This window comes from Littorina saxatilis, linkage group LG17, assembly GCF_037325665.1.
Source record: "Littorina saxatilis isolate snail1 linkage group LG17, US_GU_Lsax_2.0, whole genome shotgun sequence".
Taxonomy (NCBI): Eukaryota; Metazoa; Mollusca; class Gastropoda; order Littorinimorpha; family Littorinidae; genus Littorina; species Littorina saxatilis.
In genome coordinates, this window is record NC_090261.1 from 17,491,334 (window position 1) to 17,513,966 (window position 22,633).

The window sequence follows — 22,633 nt, forward strand, 5'->3', positions numbered from 1 at the left end:
GTCTTACATATCAATTCCTTTGTAATTTAAAAATTACACAACACCATGAAAAATCATTATCGACGATCGCGAATCTGCTTATATCCATAACACATTACGAAAAGATCTAAATATGTAAAAAATCGATTTCCTCTCCAGAGAAGAAAAACCAAGGCATCCTGTCAGGGATAGAATGAGACCCGAAGGGAAGTAACTCATTTTTGACCTGAGTTCAGGATGTGCTTTTACATGGCAGAGGGATCACCTGTACAAAACGAAATAAGAAATTGGACCCCATTTAATATAAGATTCTTATATGACAGAATCATATATGTGGCATATTGTAGAAATTTGTAATGTAAATGAGGTAAAAACCTGTAGGAATCCTATATGAAACCTTTAATCTGACCTTCATAGGTCTCCTACATGAATCCTATAGGTCTCTTATATGAAACCTACATATTATGCCTCTTAGATGAAAGTCTCTTATATGAAACCTACATATTATGCCTCTTAGATGAAAGTCTCTTATATGAAACCTACATATTATGCCTCTTAGATGAAAGTCTCTTATATGAAATTTAAAGGTGGTCGTCTATTTTTTTGCTTTTTTTCAGTAATCTTATGGTTAGATTTCGCTAAAAAGTTATGTCAGATGATGAATGAACTATGGGGAAAAAATGTATAGAAAAAAAAAGTAAAACAAAGTGTTACAGCAGTCCCTGCAATGTACGGCCCCCGGCGTGAGCGGACACCTGACATGTACGGACACATTTGCTCGGCACGGAGTGTTTTCCTTCTATATTTGCCCCCCCTTAAACGGACACCTGCAAAACGTGGACACGGACACTCATTTTCGGTCCCAACAGCAGGTCATACCTCCAATGTACGGACAGACCATCCTCAAATTTTCACCACAACAAAATCGATAACAGAGCAGTCCGGCTCTTGGTACAAAGATCACAGCCGCAATGGCGTGATGACAGTCACTGATAACTTGAGTGCACGTGTACCCATCAGGAGGGGGGGTAGTTTTGGTCAGGAGTGGAGTACATGCGAAGATGCCAACATGAAACTGCACTGAGCTCTTTATTCTTGTCTGTTGGACGTAAACAACAGAAACCACAGTCGATGAAGGTCCTGAGCGAAAGTGAGTGAAAAACCGGCCACAGTTCTCAGCATCGTGTGTCTGTGTGTAACCTCTTTCATTGACAAGATACTCTTGTTTCCCCTCAGCCTTGACCAGTGAGTCGGTTGCCTAATCTATGAACCCTTCAGTTGTCTTGCTTTGTCAAAAGTTACGACACAGTCAACTGGTTTTGCTCTGAGTGAACAGTGCAGCTGGCCTCACATGGCTGGAGGGAGTGAGAGAGAGGAAGGGGGGGGGGGGTGGAGGGTTAGCTGGCTAAACTCTGTGGGGTGTCCGGTGTCACTGCATGTCAGCAGGAAGAGCATTGGAGAGAAATAGAGTGGTGTACTCTTCCACACAATTTCCAAGCATCAGTTGTCACGGCTTGGGGTAGGCATTAGTGAGGGAGAGTGGGAGCTGTGTAGATCCCGTTTAACATATGGTCAAGAAGCATTTTTTGCTGCATCAAAATCGAATCTAAAACTATTGGAAAGAGCCGAAATGGCTGCCCTCAAAATCATCTTTGATCTCCCAAAACACTCCATAAACAAACTAGTGTATCAAGAGGCTGGCTGGCTGCCCCTCGATGAAGAAAGAAGGCTAAAGTCGGCGCAGTATGTAACAAGAGCCAGTACAGTTGATAATGCTGTGAACGAAGAGCTCACTGCTGAGTTCGACACGATAACCTCGGCCCCTTACCAAAACCTAAAAAGAAAAACACCCACAATATACGAAGCAACAATCCCACTAGCAGACTATGTTCAACCGATATTACAAGAAAGTGGGGTGAACCCAGGTAGGATGGCCCAAATTCCCATTAACCCCTTCCCCTTTTGGTTCATGGAGTCCCCCATTATCATCCCTGATCATGATCTGGGTATAACAAAGAAAGATAACCCTGAGCTGTGCTTGTCTCATCAATAGTAAGAGAAATAATCTCAAACAGTTACAAAGATCACCTACAAATATTTACTGACGGCTCAAAACAAAATGATGGCCAAGCCGGCTGTGCTTTTGTCATCCCTGACCTCAAAATAACTAAAAAATTCAAACTCAACCAGGATGTGTCCATTTTCACTGCAGAAATGTACGCCATCTTAAGAGCATGCCACTATATCAATGACCTCCCTCAACCCCCAACAAGAGTCGTGATCCTCTCCGACTCAAAATCAGCTCTGACTGCTCTCCAAAATGGTTCCAGAAACCGGGAAGAGCTTCAGACGGAAATACTGTTCCTCTGTCACCAGATCATTGCCTCTGGAACAGAATTGACCCTTATGTACATCCCCTCACACACGGGGATCAGAGGCAATGATATGGCTGACAGAGCAGCAAAAGAATCTGTCACAGATCAAGCAGAATTTCATGACCTCAAATTAACAAAGACGGAAGCAAAACACAAAATGGCCAAAGTTGCGTGGCGTCACTGGGAAACAGAATTAACAAGAAATTCCTTCGAGGTAGAAAAAACACCCCCGTTGGTCAAAGGGAAATAACCATTCTCACTGCACCCATTCTCACTGCCACCAACTGAGAAGGTTCTTTCCCTTTGACCATGAATATGTTTCTCTATAAGTCCTTGTAGAATCTTAATCCACCAATAACTCCCTAACCGTGTGTTTGACTGGTCCCAATTTTTGTAAGGACCGTCTCAGGAATGTATAGAACCTGTTCACCAAGTTTGGTGACGATCGGTCCGTTCATTCTTGAGATCTATATGCGAACACAAACACACAAACAAATAAACAAACACATCAACCGAAACCTATACACACCCCTATACCGGGGGTGTAAAAACAGAAGGCGATGCCCATGGTTGGCTTATTCTGCCCCGACAAACAAAACAAAACAGGCCTACACTCCCCACCCCCCTCCCTAACCTTTGCCGTGCTTCCTGGGTTCACATGTACCCAGAGACACACTAAAATCATTGTAACTCTGGAACCATTAAAGGTATCGTTTTGAAATTTTAAGTATCTCTCACACACCTAATTTGCTCTCTGTCTGCAAATTTTTAGTGTGTACATGACAAAACATTAAAATTAATTGATTATGATAATTTACATAAACACTACCGATGGCGCGGGTTCACACAAACCCATACTTTTAAAGAGTAGTAGTGATTGTAACTATCCCTCTGCCGACGGCGCGGGTTCTGCTACACCCACAATTACCAAAGCGGCGGAACAGTGTCTGTCTGCCTGTTTGTCTCAAAGAGACTGTCTGTCTCTCTGTCTGTCTGTCCGTATCTCTCTGTCTGTATGTCTGTTGTCAGTTGCTCTGTCTGTCTGTCTATCTGTCTATCCGTCTATCCGTCTATCTGACTGTCTGTCTATCTGACTGTCTGTCTCTGTCTCTCTCTCTCTCTGTCTCTCTCTCTGTGTCTCTCTCTCTCTCTGTCTGTCTCTCTCTCTCTCTGTCTCTCTCTCTCTCTCTGTCTCTCTCTCTCTGTCTCTCTCTCTCTCTCTCTCTTAGTCTCTCTCTCTGTCTCTCTCTCTTAGTCTCTCTCTCTGTCTCTCTTTCTTAGTCTCTCTCTCTTTCTTAGTCTCTCTCTCTCTCTCTTTCTTAGTCTCTCTCTCTCTCTTTCTTAGTCTCTCTCTCTCTCTCTTTCTTAGTCTCTCTCTCTCTCTTTCTTAGTCTCTCTCTCTTTCTTAGTCTCTCTCTCTCTCTCTTTCTTAGTCTCTCTCTCTCTCTTTCTTAGTCTCTCTCTCTTTCTCTTTCTTAGTCTCTCTCTCTCTTTCTTAGTGTCTCTCTCTCTCTCTCTCTCTTTCTTAGTCTCTCTCTCTCTCTCTCTTTCTTAGTCTCTCTCTCTCTCTTTCTTAGTCTCTCTCTCTCTTTCTTAGTCTCTCTCTCTCTCTTTCTTAGTCTCTCTCTCTCTTTCTTAGTCTCTCTCTCTCTTTCTTTGTCTCTCTCTCTCTCTTTCTTAGTCTCTCTCTCTCTCTTTCTTAGTCTCTCTCTCTCTCTTTCTTAGTCTCTCCCTCTCTCTCTTTCTTAGTCTCTCTCTCTCTTAGTCTCTCTCTCTCTCTCTTTCTTAGTCGCTCTCTCTCTTTTTCTTAGTCTCTCTCTCTCTTTCTTAGTCTCTCTCTCTCTTTCTTAGTCTCTCTCTCTCTCTTTCTTAGTCTCTCTCTCTCTCTTTCTTAGTCTCTCTCTCTCTTTCTTAGTCTCTCTCTCTCTCTTAGTCTCTCTCTCTCTCTTTCTTAGTCTCTCTCTCTCTCTTTCTTAGTCTCTCTCTCTTTCTTAGTCTCTCTCTCTTTCTCTTTCTTAGTCTCTCTCTCTCTTTCTTAGTCTCTCTCTCTCTCTCTTTCTTAGTCTCTCTCTCTCTCTCTTTCTTAGTCTCTCTCTCTCTCTTTCTTAGTCTCTCTCTCTCTCTCTTTCTTAGTCTCTCTCTCTTTCTTAGTCTCTCTCTCTCTCTCTTTCTTAGTCTCTCTCTCTCTCTCTTTCTTAGTCTCTCTCTCTCTCTCTTTCTTAGTCTCTCTCTCTCTTTCTTAGTCTTTCTCTCTCTCTCTCTTTCTTATAGTCTCTCTCTCTCTCTCTTTCTTAGTCTCTCTCTCTCTCTTTCTTAGTCTCTCTCTCTTTCTTAGTCTCTCTCTCTCTCTCTTTCTTAGTCTCTCTCTCTTTCTTAGTCTCTCTCTCTCTTTCTTAGTCTCTCTCTCTCTCTTTCTTAGTCTCTCTCTCTCTCTCTTTCTTTGTCTCTCTCTCTCTCTCTCTTTCTTAGTCTCTCTCTCTCTCTTTCTTAGTCTCTCTCTCTCTCTCTTTCTTAGTCTCTCTCTCTCTCTCTTTCTTAGTCTCTCTCTCTCTCTTTCTTAGTCTCTCTCTCTCTCTTAGTCTCTCTCTCTCTCTCTCTTAGTCTCTCTCTCTCTCTCAGTCTCTCTCTCTCTATCTCTCTCTCTCTCTTAGTCTCTCTCTCTCTCTCTCTCTTTCTTAGTCTCTCTCTCTCTTTCTTAGTCTCTCTCTCTCTTTCTTAGTCTCTCTCTCTCTTTTTTAGTCTCTCTCTCTCTTTATTTGTCTCTCTCTCTCTCTTTATTTGTCTATCTCTCTATCTTTCTTAGTCTCTCTCTCTCTCTCTCTCTCTCTTTCTTAGTCTCTCTCTCTCTCTTTCTTAGTCTCTCTCTCTCTTTCTTAGTCTCTCTCTCTCTTTCTTAGTCTCTCTCTCTCTCTTTCTTAGTCTTTCTTAGTCTCTCTCTCTCTTTCTTAGTCTCTCTCTCTTTCTTAGTCTCTCTCTCTCTCTCTCTTTCTTAGTCTCTCTCTCTCTTTCTCTCTCTCTTTCTTAGTCTCTCTCTTTCTTAGTCTCTCTCTCTCTCTTTCTTAGTCTCTCTCTCTCTCTTTCTTAGTCTCTCTCTCTCTCTCTCTCTCTCTCTTTCTTAGTCTCTCAGTCTCTCTCAGTCTCTCTCAGTCTCTTTCTCCCCCTCTCCCTCCCCCTCTCCCTCCCCTGCAAGAAGTCGGTGAAGGGAGAAACTCGATGCACCCACTGAAGTAGCGCTGTGGGTTTCCATGAACCCACCCCGTCGTTAGAGAAATAAACGGTAAAAACCCTCTTTCAAATGTATGGGTTCAGACAAACCCGCATCGTCGTTAGAGAAATAAACGGTAAAAACCCTCTTTCAAATGTATGGGTTCAGACAAACCCGCATCGTCGGGCGTGTGTAGTCAAAAGCGGCATCCGGCAAAGGTTAAAATACTTCGCAGAATTCGCACGGATGCATGGATGCGCTCACAAGTTCTTTCCCCGTCTCTGTGAATGTGGAAAGCTAATATCTTTTTTACACCTCTTTGACCGCTGCCAATCACTCCAACAAGATTTCCGCAACCTACACACCCTTGTCAACGAACACAAACTGAAACCCCATGAGTTTTTAGATAAACATTGCACGCTTCAATGGAAACCAGCATACACTCTGTGTCTCTCCATACATAAGGCTGAAATAGGACATCTGTTTTGAAAACTTCATCCCCTCTCCTCCTTCCCACCCCTCAACCCTCTCTCCCACCGACCCCCCCCCCCCCCCCCCCACGCCCAACAACCAAAGCGCCTACAACATCTATCACATAGCTCTATTCAAACAAGGCTAAATCACATACACCGCCCTCCTACCTAAACTTAAGTTCCCCATTCTGATATATTATTTTAGCAAGTTATATTTAATATTCTTATTTGGCTAATAATTATTTTAGACATCAGCTATTCGAGTGTGGAAGAAAACTCTGTCACACGACCAAGTCTGAATAGCATTTATGTCTCACAGCTTCAACAGAGGAGAGAACAAACACGTTGTTTTGCATACTCACGCTTTGACAGGGCCCACACCAGCCATGATTGTAGAGAGATCTACTTATTTGACGGAAGTGACCGAACAACTAAGAATGACGTCTCGGTATGTGTGAATAACGTCTCAGTCACCGTTAAAGTCTGTATCTTTTGAAGCATCACATTCTTTATGACGTCTTTCTGTGTCTGCATGCGCGAAATGTTTGTTCTTTTTGGTTTGTTTGTCTTATTTGTTCACAACTCTGTCCTTCATAATTCAAACTGACAGGCCCCATGAGCGAGCCGATTTCCAATGGCAGCTCAAACTCGCGTATAAAAACAGTACTGTCGGGTGGGATGTCGTTTGCAGTATTCTCGGTGTTGTCGAATTTTTGAAGAGAAAAAATGATAAAAGCCGGAGAAATGAAAGCCATGTGTGCACTTCTGGGCTTTTGGGGGGACGATTGCGAGTTTGACTCCGTTCTTGCCATGCTCTAAAGCATGTAGCATACAATCTTGCACACGTTTGCTTTAGTAGTGGGAAAGAAGGAAAGCGTGTGACATACATTCATATCCAGTGCAAAAAGCCTTGGCAGATCTGTGGCTTACACAGGGAGAAATGAAGGTATCTTTGACCATTCAGAGATATTGTAGCAAGATCTATGGACCATTAAATGCCAGAGCAGTTTGAAAACCTGCTGCGGCTGAAGCACTGGCACCTTTAAAACCCCATGTCAGCCTTTAACCCACAAACTATAGCATGACCCACACTGTAATGGAGGCTCTCGCAGCCACGATGAGGGCCCCAGTGGAATGCTTTGGTCAGGAATTGCTGCTGAGTGACGGCTTGTTAGTGAATGTTGGAGGACCACCAAGGCTCATCTCCTATGTTGGGGTGTCCATGTTTCTGTATGAAGCACCATTGAACAAGGCTTCAGAGTTTTATCTGCCTCTGTGCCACTCAGTGTTTGTGTGTGTGTGTGTGTGTGTGGTGGTGTTTTTTGCCCACCCATGGCCTTTTTGGGGTCAGTTCATACTCTGTGATTCTGAAGGCAATTTTATTCCACACTAAAGTACACACCAATTTCATGCCATGCTGAAGCCTGTTTTTCTCTTTCATTGCAGTGTAATGCCTCAGTTTTCACACACACAAACAGATTGGTCCTTGTTGTATACTTTACTAAATGAGGGATTGGGGTCATATGGAAAGTTCTGGTATTTTCTAATAACCTTGCTTGTAATAGCTGTCCAACAACTCAACTTAATGGATCCATTTGGTTGATTTGTGTGCATATCTGGGCTTGACTCCTGGACATTTTTGGAATTCATTGGCACTGAGACACACATCATACTGTTGGGTCAATAACAAAAATTCAACATGGATGCACTTAGTGACATTTCTCTCTTTTCATTTCTCCCACACATGCATCACACACTCATGCACATTCGCACACATACAACAACATACACTTGTAAACATGCCCTAGTTTCCTTCTATGCCTTATCCTCCATCATTGCCAGCCTTGTTACGCTGTTTTCATGCAGTCATCTCTGATGGCGTTAGTGCCGCCATTATTTCACACAACACAATTAACTGTGGGTTGCAAGCCTGAAGAAGGCGTTAGTGTTGGAACAAGGTGGCGCTAGTGCGGGGAAAAGATCGAATTAAGCCAACACTCTTTGGGCTGTTCAGTTTCTTTTGCCTCCAATTGATGCAGGATGTAGGTTAAGTGTAGCGCAAAAGTGTCTTTTAGCGAAAGATTCTGTAGTACACTTAGTTGTAACCTGCTTGTCACATTGGCAGGTACTCTAAATACCGAATCAAGTGAATTTCTCCTGGGAGCGTTCAATTTCTTATAAGTTTTTATTGAGAGAGGATGGTTAAGTGTAGCGCAAAACTGTATTTTAGTAAAAGATTCTGTAGTACACTTAGTTATTATTGATGTACTTCTCATGAAGTCCCAGGTACAAAGATAAACTGAGAGGAATGCATGCGTGATGGGTATGTTTGATTGAATGTTTCACTTTTTACATTTGGTGAATATTTTACTAAACGTACTGCGGTAGACTTGGAATGGACAGCAGGTGTGGTTGTGTGTGTAGGGAAGTTACCAGAAAACTGCTGGACAGATCTCTGTCAAACTTTACATACGAATTCTTCCAGTTGATATCCCACACGTTGTTATTTTTCTTTCATTTTTTTGATAAATGCCTTTGATGATGTCATATCCGCTGCACTGTGGCTACCACATTATTTAATCAAATTTGTTGAAATATTTGTCGAGCAATCTTTGAACCTGTCGGGACAATGGAATTGTATTTCAGCCTGGAAGCTTAAGAAGTAATTATAACTAATTTGTTCATGAAAATTCTAACCTGAAATTGAAATTGCATTAACAGATTAAAAAAATGATGGCATTGCATTCTTTATTATTACCTGAATCCAAAAGTATGTATACTTATCCCATGACCTGCCTCTTTGTCTCTGTAAAATAGCTGAGGAGGTGATTATTCTGGATAATCCATCACAACCATATGGATAATCCATCACAACCGAGTCTCGATCTCACCTGTCATTGGTCATTGTCTTTGATCTCAGAGTACAATTGAATAATTTATAGAGGTCATCTGCATATTTATCGTTAACTCGGAGACTACTTTCTTTAGCAAAATGATTGAAATATTCTGCGGTATAAAAGTCGAACTCACGTTCTACATACATTTTAACATTGAAGAAATAAAGAAAACAACAAAGAATACACATAATCTGCTGGGGTGAAAAGAGCTGAGTGAAGATTATGAGTTGGCCGAAGCGGTGAGAGAGAGAGAGAGCGATAGAGACAGACAGTGATTCAAGGCGCACAACTCTAGTACTCTTCATAGGCAACCGCTTAGATCAATCCCGACAACAAAATCCTGATTCAAAATCCTGAGCGACGAAATAAGAATTAAACTAAAACAGTATGCTTACAGTTTTGTTCATTTGCTATCGCTTTTAGAGCATTGATTGCTAAATCTGGTTCAACAGAACAAGGCTGTCCCATCTGTCATCTGCTGCAGATCTGTCGTCTGCTGCAGATCTGTCGTTTGCTACAGTCAGTTAATCACCCGGCTAGGCTTACTGATCAAGTTGACCAGCAACATGGAAATTGCCACTTACAAAGTTGGAGATACGGTTAAAATAAAAGGTGGCAAAGAAGGTCGGATCTTGCATGTGTTATTTTCAATTTTAAAGTAAACAACGGTGTCTAGGTTCAGGTCATGCAGGCAGATAGATTTACAAGTTTTGACCTACATTGAATAGACCAGCAGAACAAAACTAAGCTTACCGCAGTACAGTACAGATAACTTACTGGCCTAAGACTGAAAGCCAGACATCAAAGTAAGGCTCACCTAAATGACATTGAAGAAGTAAGTAATCCAAATTTGAACACTGAAGCACAACAGCTCGAATAAGCACAAATTCAACAATCATCCTCATCGCTTGTAAAATCACATACTCGCAGTCTTTTGGCGAATGCCTCTGACAACCGACTTGTGTCACCGACTGAAACCGGCCGGTAACTGCACAGTTTCAAATGCATTGAACTGCGCAATCTCTGTAATTCGTTTTCTTAAGCAGTATTGATGACTAAATACAAAAGCAGACGTTTTATGGTGCGTTTACCAAAAAGACAAAAGGGGACTTGTTTCGAACATGAATTTGATGACACGATTTGCAGTTGCTGAAGGTTTGGCCAGCAGAAAACAGGCACTCGCAGAGTTTGTGTCAAAAAGTGGTGTTTTTTAATGAAAACGTCAGAGTAATGGGATAAAAAGCTTACAAACCTCGTCCTAAATATCGTGCATATTTTCCCTCGGGTAGATTTCCAGGTATTACCTAGCCAGAGGCTCGATAATACCTGAAAATCGACCCTTGGGAAAATATGCACGATATTTAGAACTCTGAGTGTGTAACCTATATATAATGCTCAGACATGTGCTCAGAAATGAGGCAAATCCGTTTAATGCAAATTGGGTTCACTCAGTCACCAAGACCACTTGTCTTTGTCAGCGCCGTCTCTGTCTAACAGTTTTGGCCAGCCGAGGTCATACTAGTTTCAGTGATATATATATATATATATGATCCAAAGTGTTCACTTTCAGTCTTTTAGGTCCACAGATTGACTAACGTCTCCCAGATCCACACACAATGACTAAATCATTCTGAATCATTAACACACATTTAAGGCAACATGAACAAGGTTTTTTTACTAGGTGATAAGCTTTGTTTTATTATTAGTTCATGGATATCAATTTGGCAGCAAGAAAAATATGCTGTATAAGAAGTTTCTTTTGCTGGAGGGCATATATTGTGTTGCAATATCATGAGGCCAGCAGTTATGGTGTAGTTGTTGCTGTAGCTTAGCATACCTGCACTTAACACTTACACTTTCCACACAAAAAGTGACTGTCATCCAATTGCAAAGATGACTTGATAACTGTTTACAATGACACTGGATAAAGTAAAGTGCTCTGTGCTACATCAGTAGTATAACGATTGCAAGAACATTAGCCTGGGGTGGATGCAGGTCTTAATGTGATTTGTGATATGTGTCCTTACTGTGTGTGCAGTTGTGGCAGTGTGGGTGGTGATCGTGTCGCCGGCAGTCATCATGATGTTATTTGTGACATGTGTCTTTACTGTGTGTGAAGTTGTGGCAGTGTGGGTGGTGATTGTGTCGCTGGCAGTCGTCATGATGTGATTTGTGACATGTGTCCTTACTGTGTGTGCAGTTGTGGCAGTGTGGGTGGTGATCGTGTCGCCAGCAGTCGTCATGATGTTGCTGGGAAACATGGAGCTACCCAGACTGCGTTACGAGCGACTGCCCACGTCCAAGTCGGCCATCTTTGAGCTCTTCACTGGCCGCTACCCAGCGCCTCAATTCTGCGAAGTGTCATGGGACTGGACAGAGCCGCAGTGTGTGGGAAAGACCATGACCTTCAGTGTCAGGGTAAGTTTTGTAGGATTTAATTGACGAGTTTGTGAGGGTGAGGGGGTGGGGAGGTGGTGTTTATCCTCTGAAAACAGATTGTGTTGCTTCCCATATTCAAGTGTAAATCAGAGATGGTCAAGCTTTATACACATAGTTATATTATTAACTGACCTGGGTTTTTTTCGAAAACCTCATCAGATTTGACTTTGACAATCCACTTTTCAGTTGATGCTCAGAGCCATGACAACCAGGAATGATATACCATAAAGCACAAAGATGTGGTACCTGTCATCTGGAATACAGAATCATTCTCTCTGCCAGTGGTAGTGTGACATATACTGGCCAATGACAGGTTGATAAGTACCCAGGGACCTGGCATTCCAACAAGCCGGTCTTCTGTCCCTCCTACAATGTGTTGGGGTTTGGGATTGGAAGGGAACGGTAGTGTGAAGAAGTGGGGGAAATTATAAATTGACTGGGTAAGGTTGGGGATTTGAGGAGAAGAGGATCGGAATTTTTTTTTGAAAGTGTGCTACTTTGAAAAAACACATTTTGTTGACTTTTTTTAACCCCTTCACTGCCACAGTATAACAGCATTTTGGTATTGCTGTGTGCCAGGGCAAAATTTCGCTTTCTTCGGTAGGTTCACTAATCTGTTCACTGCTCGATCATTTATTGAGATATCTCTTAGATCTTTGGCATGTGTTTTGCTTATACCCTTGGCTATTATAGGATGACATGATCATTGGACTTTGTGATTGTTATAGTAAAAATTGATATAATGACCATTTTTGTCAAAAATTACAGTTTCCGGACTTACACACACACACATTGCAGCACGTAAAACCACACAAAACACTGCTAAAACTGGTGTCAAACATCAGGTACTCACATTACAGCCCATAAAAGTATTCTTCTGTGTGGTAATCCATAAATCACTTCTTGTAGAGCTTCCAGAACACTGTATCGCTTGAAAACAGGTCTACGAGTTGAGGTCCGACTTTCGGCCGCCATTGTGAATGCTATAGATCGGTTCTACATTTCTAACACAGTTTTCACCACGTGGTACTAACTTATCCAAACGGTCTATGGGAAAGAACTGTGTTTAGAACCCCTACAAGTACTTGGACAGTGGTTACCTCCCATTTAGTTTTCAGAAATGTCCTGAAATGTTGCTGACGCAAATCCCACGTACTAGGTACGGCTATGGGCGTACGACAAACCGAAAATGACCACGTACCTAGTACGGGGTGGGCAGTGAAGGGGTTAAGAGAAAAACTGACTTGACATATGATGGATTTGGCAAATTCTTTCTGATCTGGATTGTGGAATTTTGTGCAGTTTGTTAGAGGCTAAAGTGGTAGTACATGTAGGTGAAATACTGACTGGACCTGTTGATATGATAGTCTAGCATAGTTGTTGTTTTTAAGCATGGTAGCCTGTCTGAAAAGCCATCATTCCTGCAACATCTTTACCCCCAGAAACTGTCAGTAATACTATTGCTGTTTGGGTGAGTACCGTAAAATCCCTAGCATAAGCCCACCATCTAGCAAACGCCCACCCCCCACTTTGGGCCAAAAGTTGTGCACAGGGGTAACTACCTAGCAAACGCCCACCCTGCTTTTTTCAAAGAGACTATAGGCTCACTTTCACTAGGATTTGTGCAGACTGTTCTAAAAGTCATCTTTTTCCCCTTTCTTTACCTTTTCGTGTTTCTTTCCTTTTTTTATATTTAGTCAAGTTTTGACTAAATATTTTAACATCGAGGGGGAATCGAAACGAGGGTCGTGGTGTATGTGCGTGTGTCTGTCTGTGTGTGTGTGTGTGTGTAGAGCGATTCAGACTAAACTACTGGACCGATCTTTATGAAATTTGACATGAGAGTTCCTGGGTATGAAATCCCCGAACGTTTTTTTCATTTTTTTGATAAATGTCTTTGATGACGTCATATCCGGCTTTTCGTGAAAGTTGAGGCGGCACTGTCACGCCCTCATTTTTCAACCAAATTGGTTGAAATTTTGGTCAAGTACTCTTCGACGAAGCCCGGGGTTCGGTATTGCATTTCAGCTTGGTGGCTTAAAAATTAATTAATGACTTTGGTCATTAAAAATCTGAAAATTGTAAAAAAAAATAACAATTTATAAAACGATCCAAATTTACGTTTATCTTATTCTCCATCATTTGCTGATTCCAAAAACATATAAATATGTTATATTCGGATTAAAAACAAGCTCTGAAAATTAAATATATAAAAATTATTATCAAAATTTTTTTTTCGATATCAATTCAAAAACACTTTCATCTTATTCCTTGTCGGTTCCTGATTCCAAAAATATATAGATATGATATGTTTGGATTAAAAACACGCTCAGAAAGTTAAAACGAAGAGAGGTACAGAAAAGCGTGCTATCCTTCTTAGCGCAACGAATACCCCGCTCTTCTTGTCAATTCCACGTGCACTGCCTTTGCCACGGGCGGTGGAGTGACGATGCTACGAGTATACGGTCTTGCTGCGTTGCGTTGCGTTCAGTTTCATTCTGTGAGTTCGACAGCTACTTGACTAAATATTGTATTTTCGCCTTACGCGACTTGTCTTATTCTTTGTCCCCTCTCCTCACTCCCACCCATCGTTCATGTTTTTTCGAGTTTCTCTTCTCTTTTTTTCCTAAGTTTGTGGGCTTTTCTTTCTCAGAAAGATTGGGCCTTTTGAAGACAAAATCCAAGTTCAGTTAACGTTTCATTTCCAAAGACGATCGTGTAATTTCTTCCCTGTACAGAAAGAAAGGGCTTCATTGGTGTTGACATTTTGACATTTCATCAAGTTTCTTTTTCCCGGAATTGTGTTGTTATTGTTTGTCCTTGCAAAGGTCTGGCGATTTTCTTTTTACTTTATAAATTTATATGAATGACTATGCTCGTGTTGTTTTCAGAAGAGCCAGTCCTTTTCTCTCTCTCTCTCTCTCTCTCTCTCTCTCTCTCTCTCTCTCTCTCTCTCTCTCTCTCTCTCTCTCTCTCTCTCTCTCTCTCTCTCTCTCTCTCTCTCTCTCTCTCTCTCTCTCATGGTTGGCCTTCTTTGCCTCAAAGTCCTTTTTTTTCTTTTTTCCTTCACTTCTACTCACACGACCTAACTTACATGCTTTCGGGGTTTGTATTCACTCAATTACACGGTTGAGCACAAAACTTACTTTGTGCAAAGGGGTCTATCCCTAGCAAACGCCCACCCCCCAATTTTGCCCTAAATCTGTGCACAGGGGGGGTGGGCTTATGCTAGGGATTTTACGGTACATGTATGATTAAAACAAGACAATTAAACAGGATTTTATGCCCCTAAAAAGAAAATACTTTTTCTGATGACAAGGCCCAACAAATTTATGGTTTATAGGTTAGAAGGGGGGCCGCCGGGACAGTCAGACATTTCATTGTACAGAGCTAGGGGACAGTCAGACATTTCATTGTACAGAGCTAGGGGACGCTGACAGTTAACATGAAACGGTAAAATACCAATGGCCAAGCTTGCAACATCCTCAGACTAAGGCCAAAAAAAAAAAATTGTCTGTTTCTGGTAACATGGCTAAAAAAAAATAGGGTAGGTAGGTAGGGATTTTTTTTATTTTTTTATTTTTTTATTTTTTTTTTTACCCCCAAATGTAGACCAATAAAACTAACTTTAAAAATCGCGCAAAGAGACTGGATTCACTATACATAGAGACAAGACACTCAACACATTTACAAATCTGTGACAAAGACTGAAAGAGTATGACATGTTTTTCTTTGTTTACCTGGTCTGATATTTCCATGATGAAACAGAAAAGAAGACTTGAGACATCTTACATCTTGAGCTTGGACAAATGGGAAAATTTTTTGAGTTTGGAAAAAAAAAGTTTAGGGTCGGCGCCGAAATTTAGGGTCGGTCGGGTGACCAGAAACAGACAATTTTTTTTTGTTGGCCTAATGATGCTAAACCGATTGGCCTCATTAAGGAATTTACTCAATTCCTGATTTCCCCAAGAGTGCCAGAGAATTAGGTGATACTGGGATGTAATAGTTGGGGTGCAGGTTTCCCTAGCATTAATATTTGCACTGTGAAATACCCATGACAATTCCTCAGCTTCACAGAGCATTTCTGTCTCTGGTACAGTGGAACCTCCCCTTTGAGACCTCCAAAAACCTGAGAAGGTCAGGTTTTAAAAAGGAGGGAGTCTTGAAATGGTGGTACATGGTAAATTAACAGATTGTATGAACAGAAAGTCTAAGAAAGCAAGGTCTAAAAATGGAGGAAGTCTTAAAAATGGGGGGTCTTAAAAGGGGGGTTCCACTGTAGTACATTCAGTATGTTTGTTTCTGTCCGTGCATGTTTGCGTGTGTGTAATCATCAATGTATTAATGTATAAGTTGGGGAGCAAGTTTTCCTACCATTAATATTTGGACTGTGAAAGACCCATGACAAATCAGTTTCACAGAGCAAACATGAATTTCTGTCTCTAGTACTACATTCAGTGTGAGTGTGTGTGTGTGTGTGTGTGCGCGTGCATGCGTGCGATTGTGTGCGGGTGTGTGTGTATATAGCATCAATGTATTAATGATGCTCAATCAGCTTGTTCACTTATTATTTTTTTACCCCAAAGGTCGAAATTCTCTCAGTTTCTCACTTTGAAAAATGTGAACTAAAGTAATGCTCAGTGACACTAACAAAGCATATGTAAACACAGTAACAGTTTCATTCCAAAGAAACAAGTCCAAATTTTAATGATGCAATGATGTTTCTGTCCAGGCAACTATTCCTCAATGGGGCTTTGAGAATACAAAGTGGTGTTTTCCCATAGATTTTCTTCACTAGGGATTTAAAAAAAACAAGGAGAAACTGATCAGCCCCTTTATAACAAATCTTTTTGTTCTCTTTTATTTTCCCTTTTCCTTCCCTCCCTTTCCATTTTTTGTTGCGTTTTGAGCAGCCATTTGAATAGTGGCAGGAGTTGCTAGGAGGAAGGCTCGGGTCTAAGCGCTGAGAAAAGGAGTTGTGCGGTGGAAAGACACGTCGAGGGCTTGCAGGAAGAAACGGTTTGGCCATTGATTTTTGCGGCAACAACTGGCCTGGTCTGATTGATGGAGCTGCATCTGTGACTGTTGATCCCACAGCTGCTGGCGCCCTGTCCCCAGAGAGGGCGCATTTCCTCCACTTGTGCCACTCACCTAATCTTGTTTATCCTCTGGCTTTTACGCGTTCTACACCTTTTGCTGGCATATCAAGACGCCAGAGGTGGTTTCAGGGCCTTGGGTGTCTTACAGGGTGTAGGGTATTGGCTGAGGATCTGTATAGCATTATTGTGTAACTCTCACCAAGTATTCTGTGTAGGGTCTTGATGGTTTGGGGGTTTCACTTTCAGCTTTCCCAAAGGTCTATAGTATTTTGAAAAGGGAGCCATAGGGAGAATAGCATTATCACTTTCTGCCCTGCTGGCGCTAACACTAATAGTAAAGATCTAAGAAGAAAAGTACAGATGCAAAAATGAAAAAAAAGCAACTGCTGTGTCTTTCAACAAAATTAGACATGAAAAACACACGGATGTGCAGGCACACACACACACACACACACACACACACACACACACACACACACACACACACACACACACACACACACACACACACACACACACACACACACACACATACATACACACACACACACACACACACACACATAGGTATGCATGCACATATATATATGTACTCATACACACCTACACAAATTCAGTCATGCACTGATGCACTCACAGGCACAAACAGACATACGTAAACAGATACACACACACACACACACACACATACACACACACACACACACACACACACACACACACACACACACACACACACACATATATATAGACACACACACACACACACAGAAAAACACACACACATACACACACACACAGGTATGCATGCACATATATATGTATGCAAGCACACTTATTATGTACCCATACACACCTACACAAATTCAGTCATGCACTGATGCACTCACAAACAGACACAGGCACAAACAGACATAAGTAAACAGATATACACACACACACACACACACACACACACACACACACACACACACACACATGCACTCTGTCTCTTTTTGTCTCTCTGTCACACACAATGGCATCAGTACGTGTTCTCTTAAATCTCTTAGTAGAAGAGGATTGCGCAAGGAAAAAAACAGTGACCTTCTTGCAAGAATTACCATATCCTTCGGGCAGCAAGTGATTAGAAGAGAGGTCTTTTCTAACAGGATAACACTAGTGCGCTTGCACACAGGGAGCGCCGGAGATGCAAAAGATGCAACTCTGACCTAGAATCATTGTGCGTGTATAGAAAAAATGTCTGAATCACAGACAGATTGATCACCTGATTTCCTGTCTCGATCTTTGTCTGCAGGCATAAAGAATGCTTTCAACTCTGCTTTCTCAGAGTTCCATTTGCATTAAGTTGTCATCTTTTATGCAGCGGGAATGGAGTCGGCATAAAACGGTCTGGTTGTGAACGTTCGCTGCCTGCAGGAGAAGTGTTTTCGGTGTCATTCTTCATTCAGGGGCAGTTCTCAGCCAAACTGCTGCACTAGTGTATTTGAGCTGAATAGCACATTGTTGTCTTGCATCTTCCTGGCTAGGTTTGAATAGACGATTGCTGTTGTAGTTTTGTATGAATTCAACATGTCAGCAAGCGTGTTTAAATCCCACTGCCTGTTATCCATCAAAGGCCTTGTTGATATGGCTGGAAGGATGTCATTTTCTTCTAATTCTCAGAGATTAAAACTATTGATCTCTTCTTGTCACCTCTCTTTGGTTTCTTTTCAGTGTCTCTCATAGTCCTCTTTCTTACAGGCATTTAACTAGATGAGCATCATTTCCTAGTACAGTGTTTCATGTATTGCTTGTACCTTAATTTACTAAGTAAACTGTTTTTGACAGTGTCATATTCCCTGAATGCTCACATTTAGCCAGACAAACACAATTTCTCAAAGCCGTCTTTTGTGTTGCCTGTACCTTACCTTAAAGGCACAATAAGCCTCCCGTAAACCATCACAGATACGGTCAGGCTTTTACACACAGTACAAACACCCTTTCATTTAAACACTCACCGCTTGAGAACATCCTAGGTGCCCTCCGTAAAGAGCGAACAATTTTCAAAGAATTTATTTTTGCGTGGTTTATCTTACCCCTGAGCCATCGTGAACCCGTGTGATCCAGTTTCCCTTTTCCACAATGTAGTCGTCAGTTAGTAATTTGAATGCGACTCGATGTGAGCTTATTTGCAATAGCACGAAACAAACGGTTGTGGTTCACAAGAACTCTAGCGATGGCTTTTGACTGTTGAGAGGAACTGGCGATATGCATAAACCGTCGTCTGCTACGACCCTTGCGTGACCCTGCTTCCGGGCTTTTCTTTTTTTAAACTTTCACAACTTCGAATTGTACTGATCTTGTCTTGATGAAAAAAGAATTCTTTTATGATTAAAGAATGTTTGTGTAACAAGCTGTCAATTTATTATTTAGATTTTAAAAGTTAGGTCTAGCGCAAAAACGCACCACGGTCCAAAAACATTCTTCGGTTCACGGCTATCGCCAGTTTAGAATGAGACCCGAAGGGAAGTAACTCATTTTTGACCTGAGTTCAGGATGGGTCCAAAAGTGTCCGAGACAATCTGCAAAATTAATTCTTTAAAAATTGCTCGCTCTTTACGTAGGGCACCTACGATGTTCCCGTTTGGTGAGCGTTCAAATGGAAGGGTGTTTGTACTGTGTGTAAAAGCCTGACAGTATCTGTGATGGTTTACGGGAGGCTTACTGTGCCTTTAATCAAGCAAACTCTTTTATTGTTGCAGTTTTTCCAGAAGAACGGAACGCCGTACCCGATCTCCAAGGAGGACAACGTGCTAGTGGAGATTGTCCACCAGAACGCCAAGGTGGCGACCACCACGGAGTTTGGCAGTGACCAACCCAGCGACCTCAACCTGGCACGCGTCTCCTTCACCGTCCACAAGTCGGGCGAGTATGTCATCTCCGTCATGATTGGCGGCCGACACATCAAAGGAAGCCCTTTCGCCAAAACGTTTGAACCAGGTGATTTGTTGCAAATTGCTACTGTTGTATTTTCCTGAGCTGTTAAATGAATGGTTTTGACAAACAAAAAGAAAAAGGGGAGAAGAACGGTTCGACATATTCCCTCTTTGAAAGTGGTAGTAAGTAGCTAGTGTATGTTTAATGTGAGCACTTTGCGTGCACAAATGGTGTGTACTACTTCTATTGACCTCAAAATAAAAGTCTGATACGTCTTTGAAAATGTACGCAATTGAAAAAATAAGATGAAGAATGGACTTTCCTCTAAGAAAAAAAAGCTCTAACAGTTACATTCCACTACATTTACTCTCCACTTTAAGGTGTGATAGACACCAACAAGGCAAGGTTTATACACTACAGTTCTACAGTTGTTTACTTCTTGGTTTTACCTGTACAGGTGCCATAGACGCCAGCAAGACGGGATTCATGCACTACAGTTCTACAGTTGTTTACTTCTTGGTTTTACCTGTACAGGTGCCATAGACGCCAGCAAGACAGGATTCATGCACTACAGTTCTACAGTTGTGTGTGCTGCTGGGACATCCCATCCACTCACAATAGAGACCAGAGATTCCTTCAACAACCTTGCTGCCTACCGCTCCGACCAGTCCAAACATTTCTTCAAAATCAAAGTGGAAGAGGTGAATTTAGTAATTTGGTGTAAATTAGAATGGACTATTATTTATCCCTGTTACTCACGCAGCTTGTGATTTGGATGAATATATTGCAAGTTAAGCTGTGCTTTGCTAGTGATTTGGATGAATATAATAGTTGACCTATGCTTTGCTAGTGATTTGGATGAATATAATAGTTGACCTATGCTTTGCTAGTGATTTGGATGAATATAATAGTTGACCTATGCTTTGCTAGTGATTTGGATGAATATAATAGTTGACCTATGCTTTGCTAGTGATTTGGATGAATATAATAGTTGACCTATGCTTTGCTAGTGATTTGGATGAATATACAGCAGTCCCTCTCATAAACGGACACCTTTGGGCCATTGCAAACCTGTCCGTACATTGCAGGTGGCCAGTCACAGGAGGGGTGCCCCCCCCCCCCCCCCCCCATCACACACACACAAACACACTGACAGCCAGTGAGTGAGTCTATGCTACTCGTGAGCCACTACTTGTACTAAAACAATAACGTCAAACTACTGCAACTTATAACTGAAAGGAAAAAAAAGTTCTTTAAATCAATGGTGTAAAAAGAAGAGAGATAAGACTTGGAAATACTCAAATCACTGAAGACACAGGCACCCCATGAAAGCAGCCACACACATATACTCACAGGGACATGCGCAGATGCTTTGCAAGTATATCCATTCAAAACCAGAGCGGCATGTGGTAATTTCTTTTTGTCTGGATTTATTGAATGCTTGCGGGTCTTCAGGCAGTGACTTTTCCCAGACTGTCCAGTTCCCACTCTCCCATTACCCCTCTCTCACCCCAAACCCCCTCCCTTTACCCAGCCCCCACAGCAGAAACTTCGAATCTGTGTGGAAGAGTACACCTTTTCTGGATGGAAGAGTACACCTTTTCATGGTTTATGATCAACGAAGCAAGACAACTGAACAGATCTATATTTGAGGTAACAAACTGTTCATCTCAATGGTCAAGCCTGAGGAAAGAAAGAGTATGGTTTTGCTAATCTTGTCAATGAATGAGGTTACACATCACAGCTATCTTTTGCCACCACACCTGATCAAAATTTTGGCCTCAACCATCAGCTGGTTTGCATAACATGACACACCGTGATGCTGAGTAGGCCCTACTGAGGATTAAATTACATATTCTTACTCCGAATTACATATAGCATTGACGCAGTCAGAGATGCTAAGGTGTCTGAAAAACGCTATCCCGTCTATAGTATAAGGGAAGCAACCCATACAAAAAAGTAGCAAGCTTGCCACATAGGGTTACCTCCCGTAGTGTGTATTACGTCACGCTACTGTACCCCACACATGGTATCCTCATTCGACTCCTTTCAGCCAGAGAGACAGGTCGATCTGTGATTTCGCCCCTGGCCGGTTTGTTGTCTGCTTGACACCCACTGGCCTCGGTTCCCCGTCTGCTCCTAGCTGTTTCTAGCTGGTGAGATTGTTCCTTGCTTTGTTGTTTTGCATTGTTCATTCTGCTGAAAATTTTACGTCCTCTGGACTTATAAATTTGCTCAGTAGTTTGTTGTGGTGGCCGCCATTTTGGTCGCCATTTTTTCTCTAGCTCATGTTGTTTATACTGGTATGTTTGGGTCCGTGCTCGGACTTTGAACGTTTTTGCCAGTAGCATGTTGTTGTAGCTACCTTTGGTGGCTTGTATTCTAGTGCTAGTTCGGTTCTGCTGAAGTTTACGTCCTTGGGACTTTGTTACATTTAGTCAAGTTTTGACTAAATGTTTTAACATAGAGGGGGGAATCGAGACAAGGGTCGTGGTGTATGTGTGTGTGTGTGTGTGTGTCTGTCTGTCTGTCTGTGTGTGTGTGTAGAGCGATTCAGACTAAACTACTGGACCGATCTTTATGAAATTTGACATGAGAGTTCCTGGGTATGATATCCTCAGACGTTTTTTTCATTTTTTTGATAAATGTCTTTGATGACGTCATATCCGGCTTTTCGTGAAAGTTGAGGCGGCACTGTCACGCTACCCCCCGCGGGTTAGGGGGAGTCCCATATTGGTTGGGACTAGAAAGAATTTACCCGATGCTAACCAGCATGTCGTAAGAGGCGACTAACGGTTCTGTTTCTTCTCTTCTTTTGTCTTATTTCTGCCTTACCAGTCCTTTCACCTATATTTCCTTCCAAGAAAACTCTCCCTACTATTCCCTGCAGTTTTCCAATTCTTTTCTTGTTGTCTTATTTGTACCTGACTGGATCCATCACCTTTATTTCACTTACCAAAAGTCTTCTTTTCCACATCCTTATTTCTCTGCACCCCGCATGTAGTATGAGGCGACTAACGGATTCTGTTTCTCCTTTAACCCTTGTTAAGTGGTTCTTGTATAGAATATAGTCAATGTTTGTAAAGATTTTAGTCAAGCAGTATGTAAGAAATGTTTAGTCCTTTGTACTGGAAACTTGCATTCTCCCAGTAAGGTCATATATTGTACTACGTTGCAAGCCCCTGGAGCAATTTTTTTATTAGTGCTTTTGTGAACAAGAAACACTTAACAAGTGGCTCTATCCCATCTC

The 22,633-nt window shown here is 41.8% G+C and overlaps 1 protein-coding gene across 1 annotated transcript in view; it reads left to right on the top strand.

Moving 5' to 3' along the window:
* LOC138952785 (apoptosis-resistant E3 ubiquitin protein ligase 1-like) overlaps positions 1–22,633 on the top strand; it is a 105,635-nt gene that overhangs the window by 44,879 nt on the left and 38,123 nt on the right. The window contains exons 4-6 of the mRNA XM_070324524.1: positions 11,130–11,347; positions 19,209–19,446; positions 19,918–20,084. Of these exons, the coding sequence (XP_070180625.1) occupies positions 11,130–11,347; positions 19,209–19,446; positions 19,918–20,084 (623 nt within the window). The remainder of the gene's footprint in view (positions 1–11,129; positions 11,348–19,208; positions 19,447–19,917; positions 20,085–22,633) is intronic.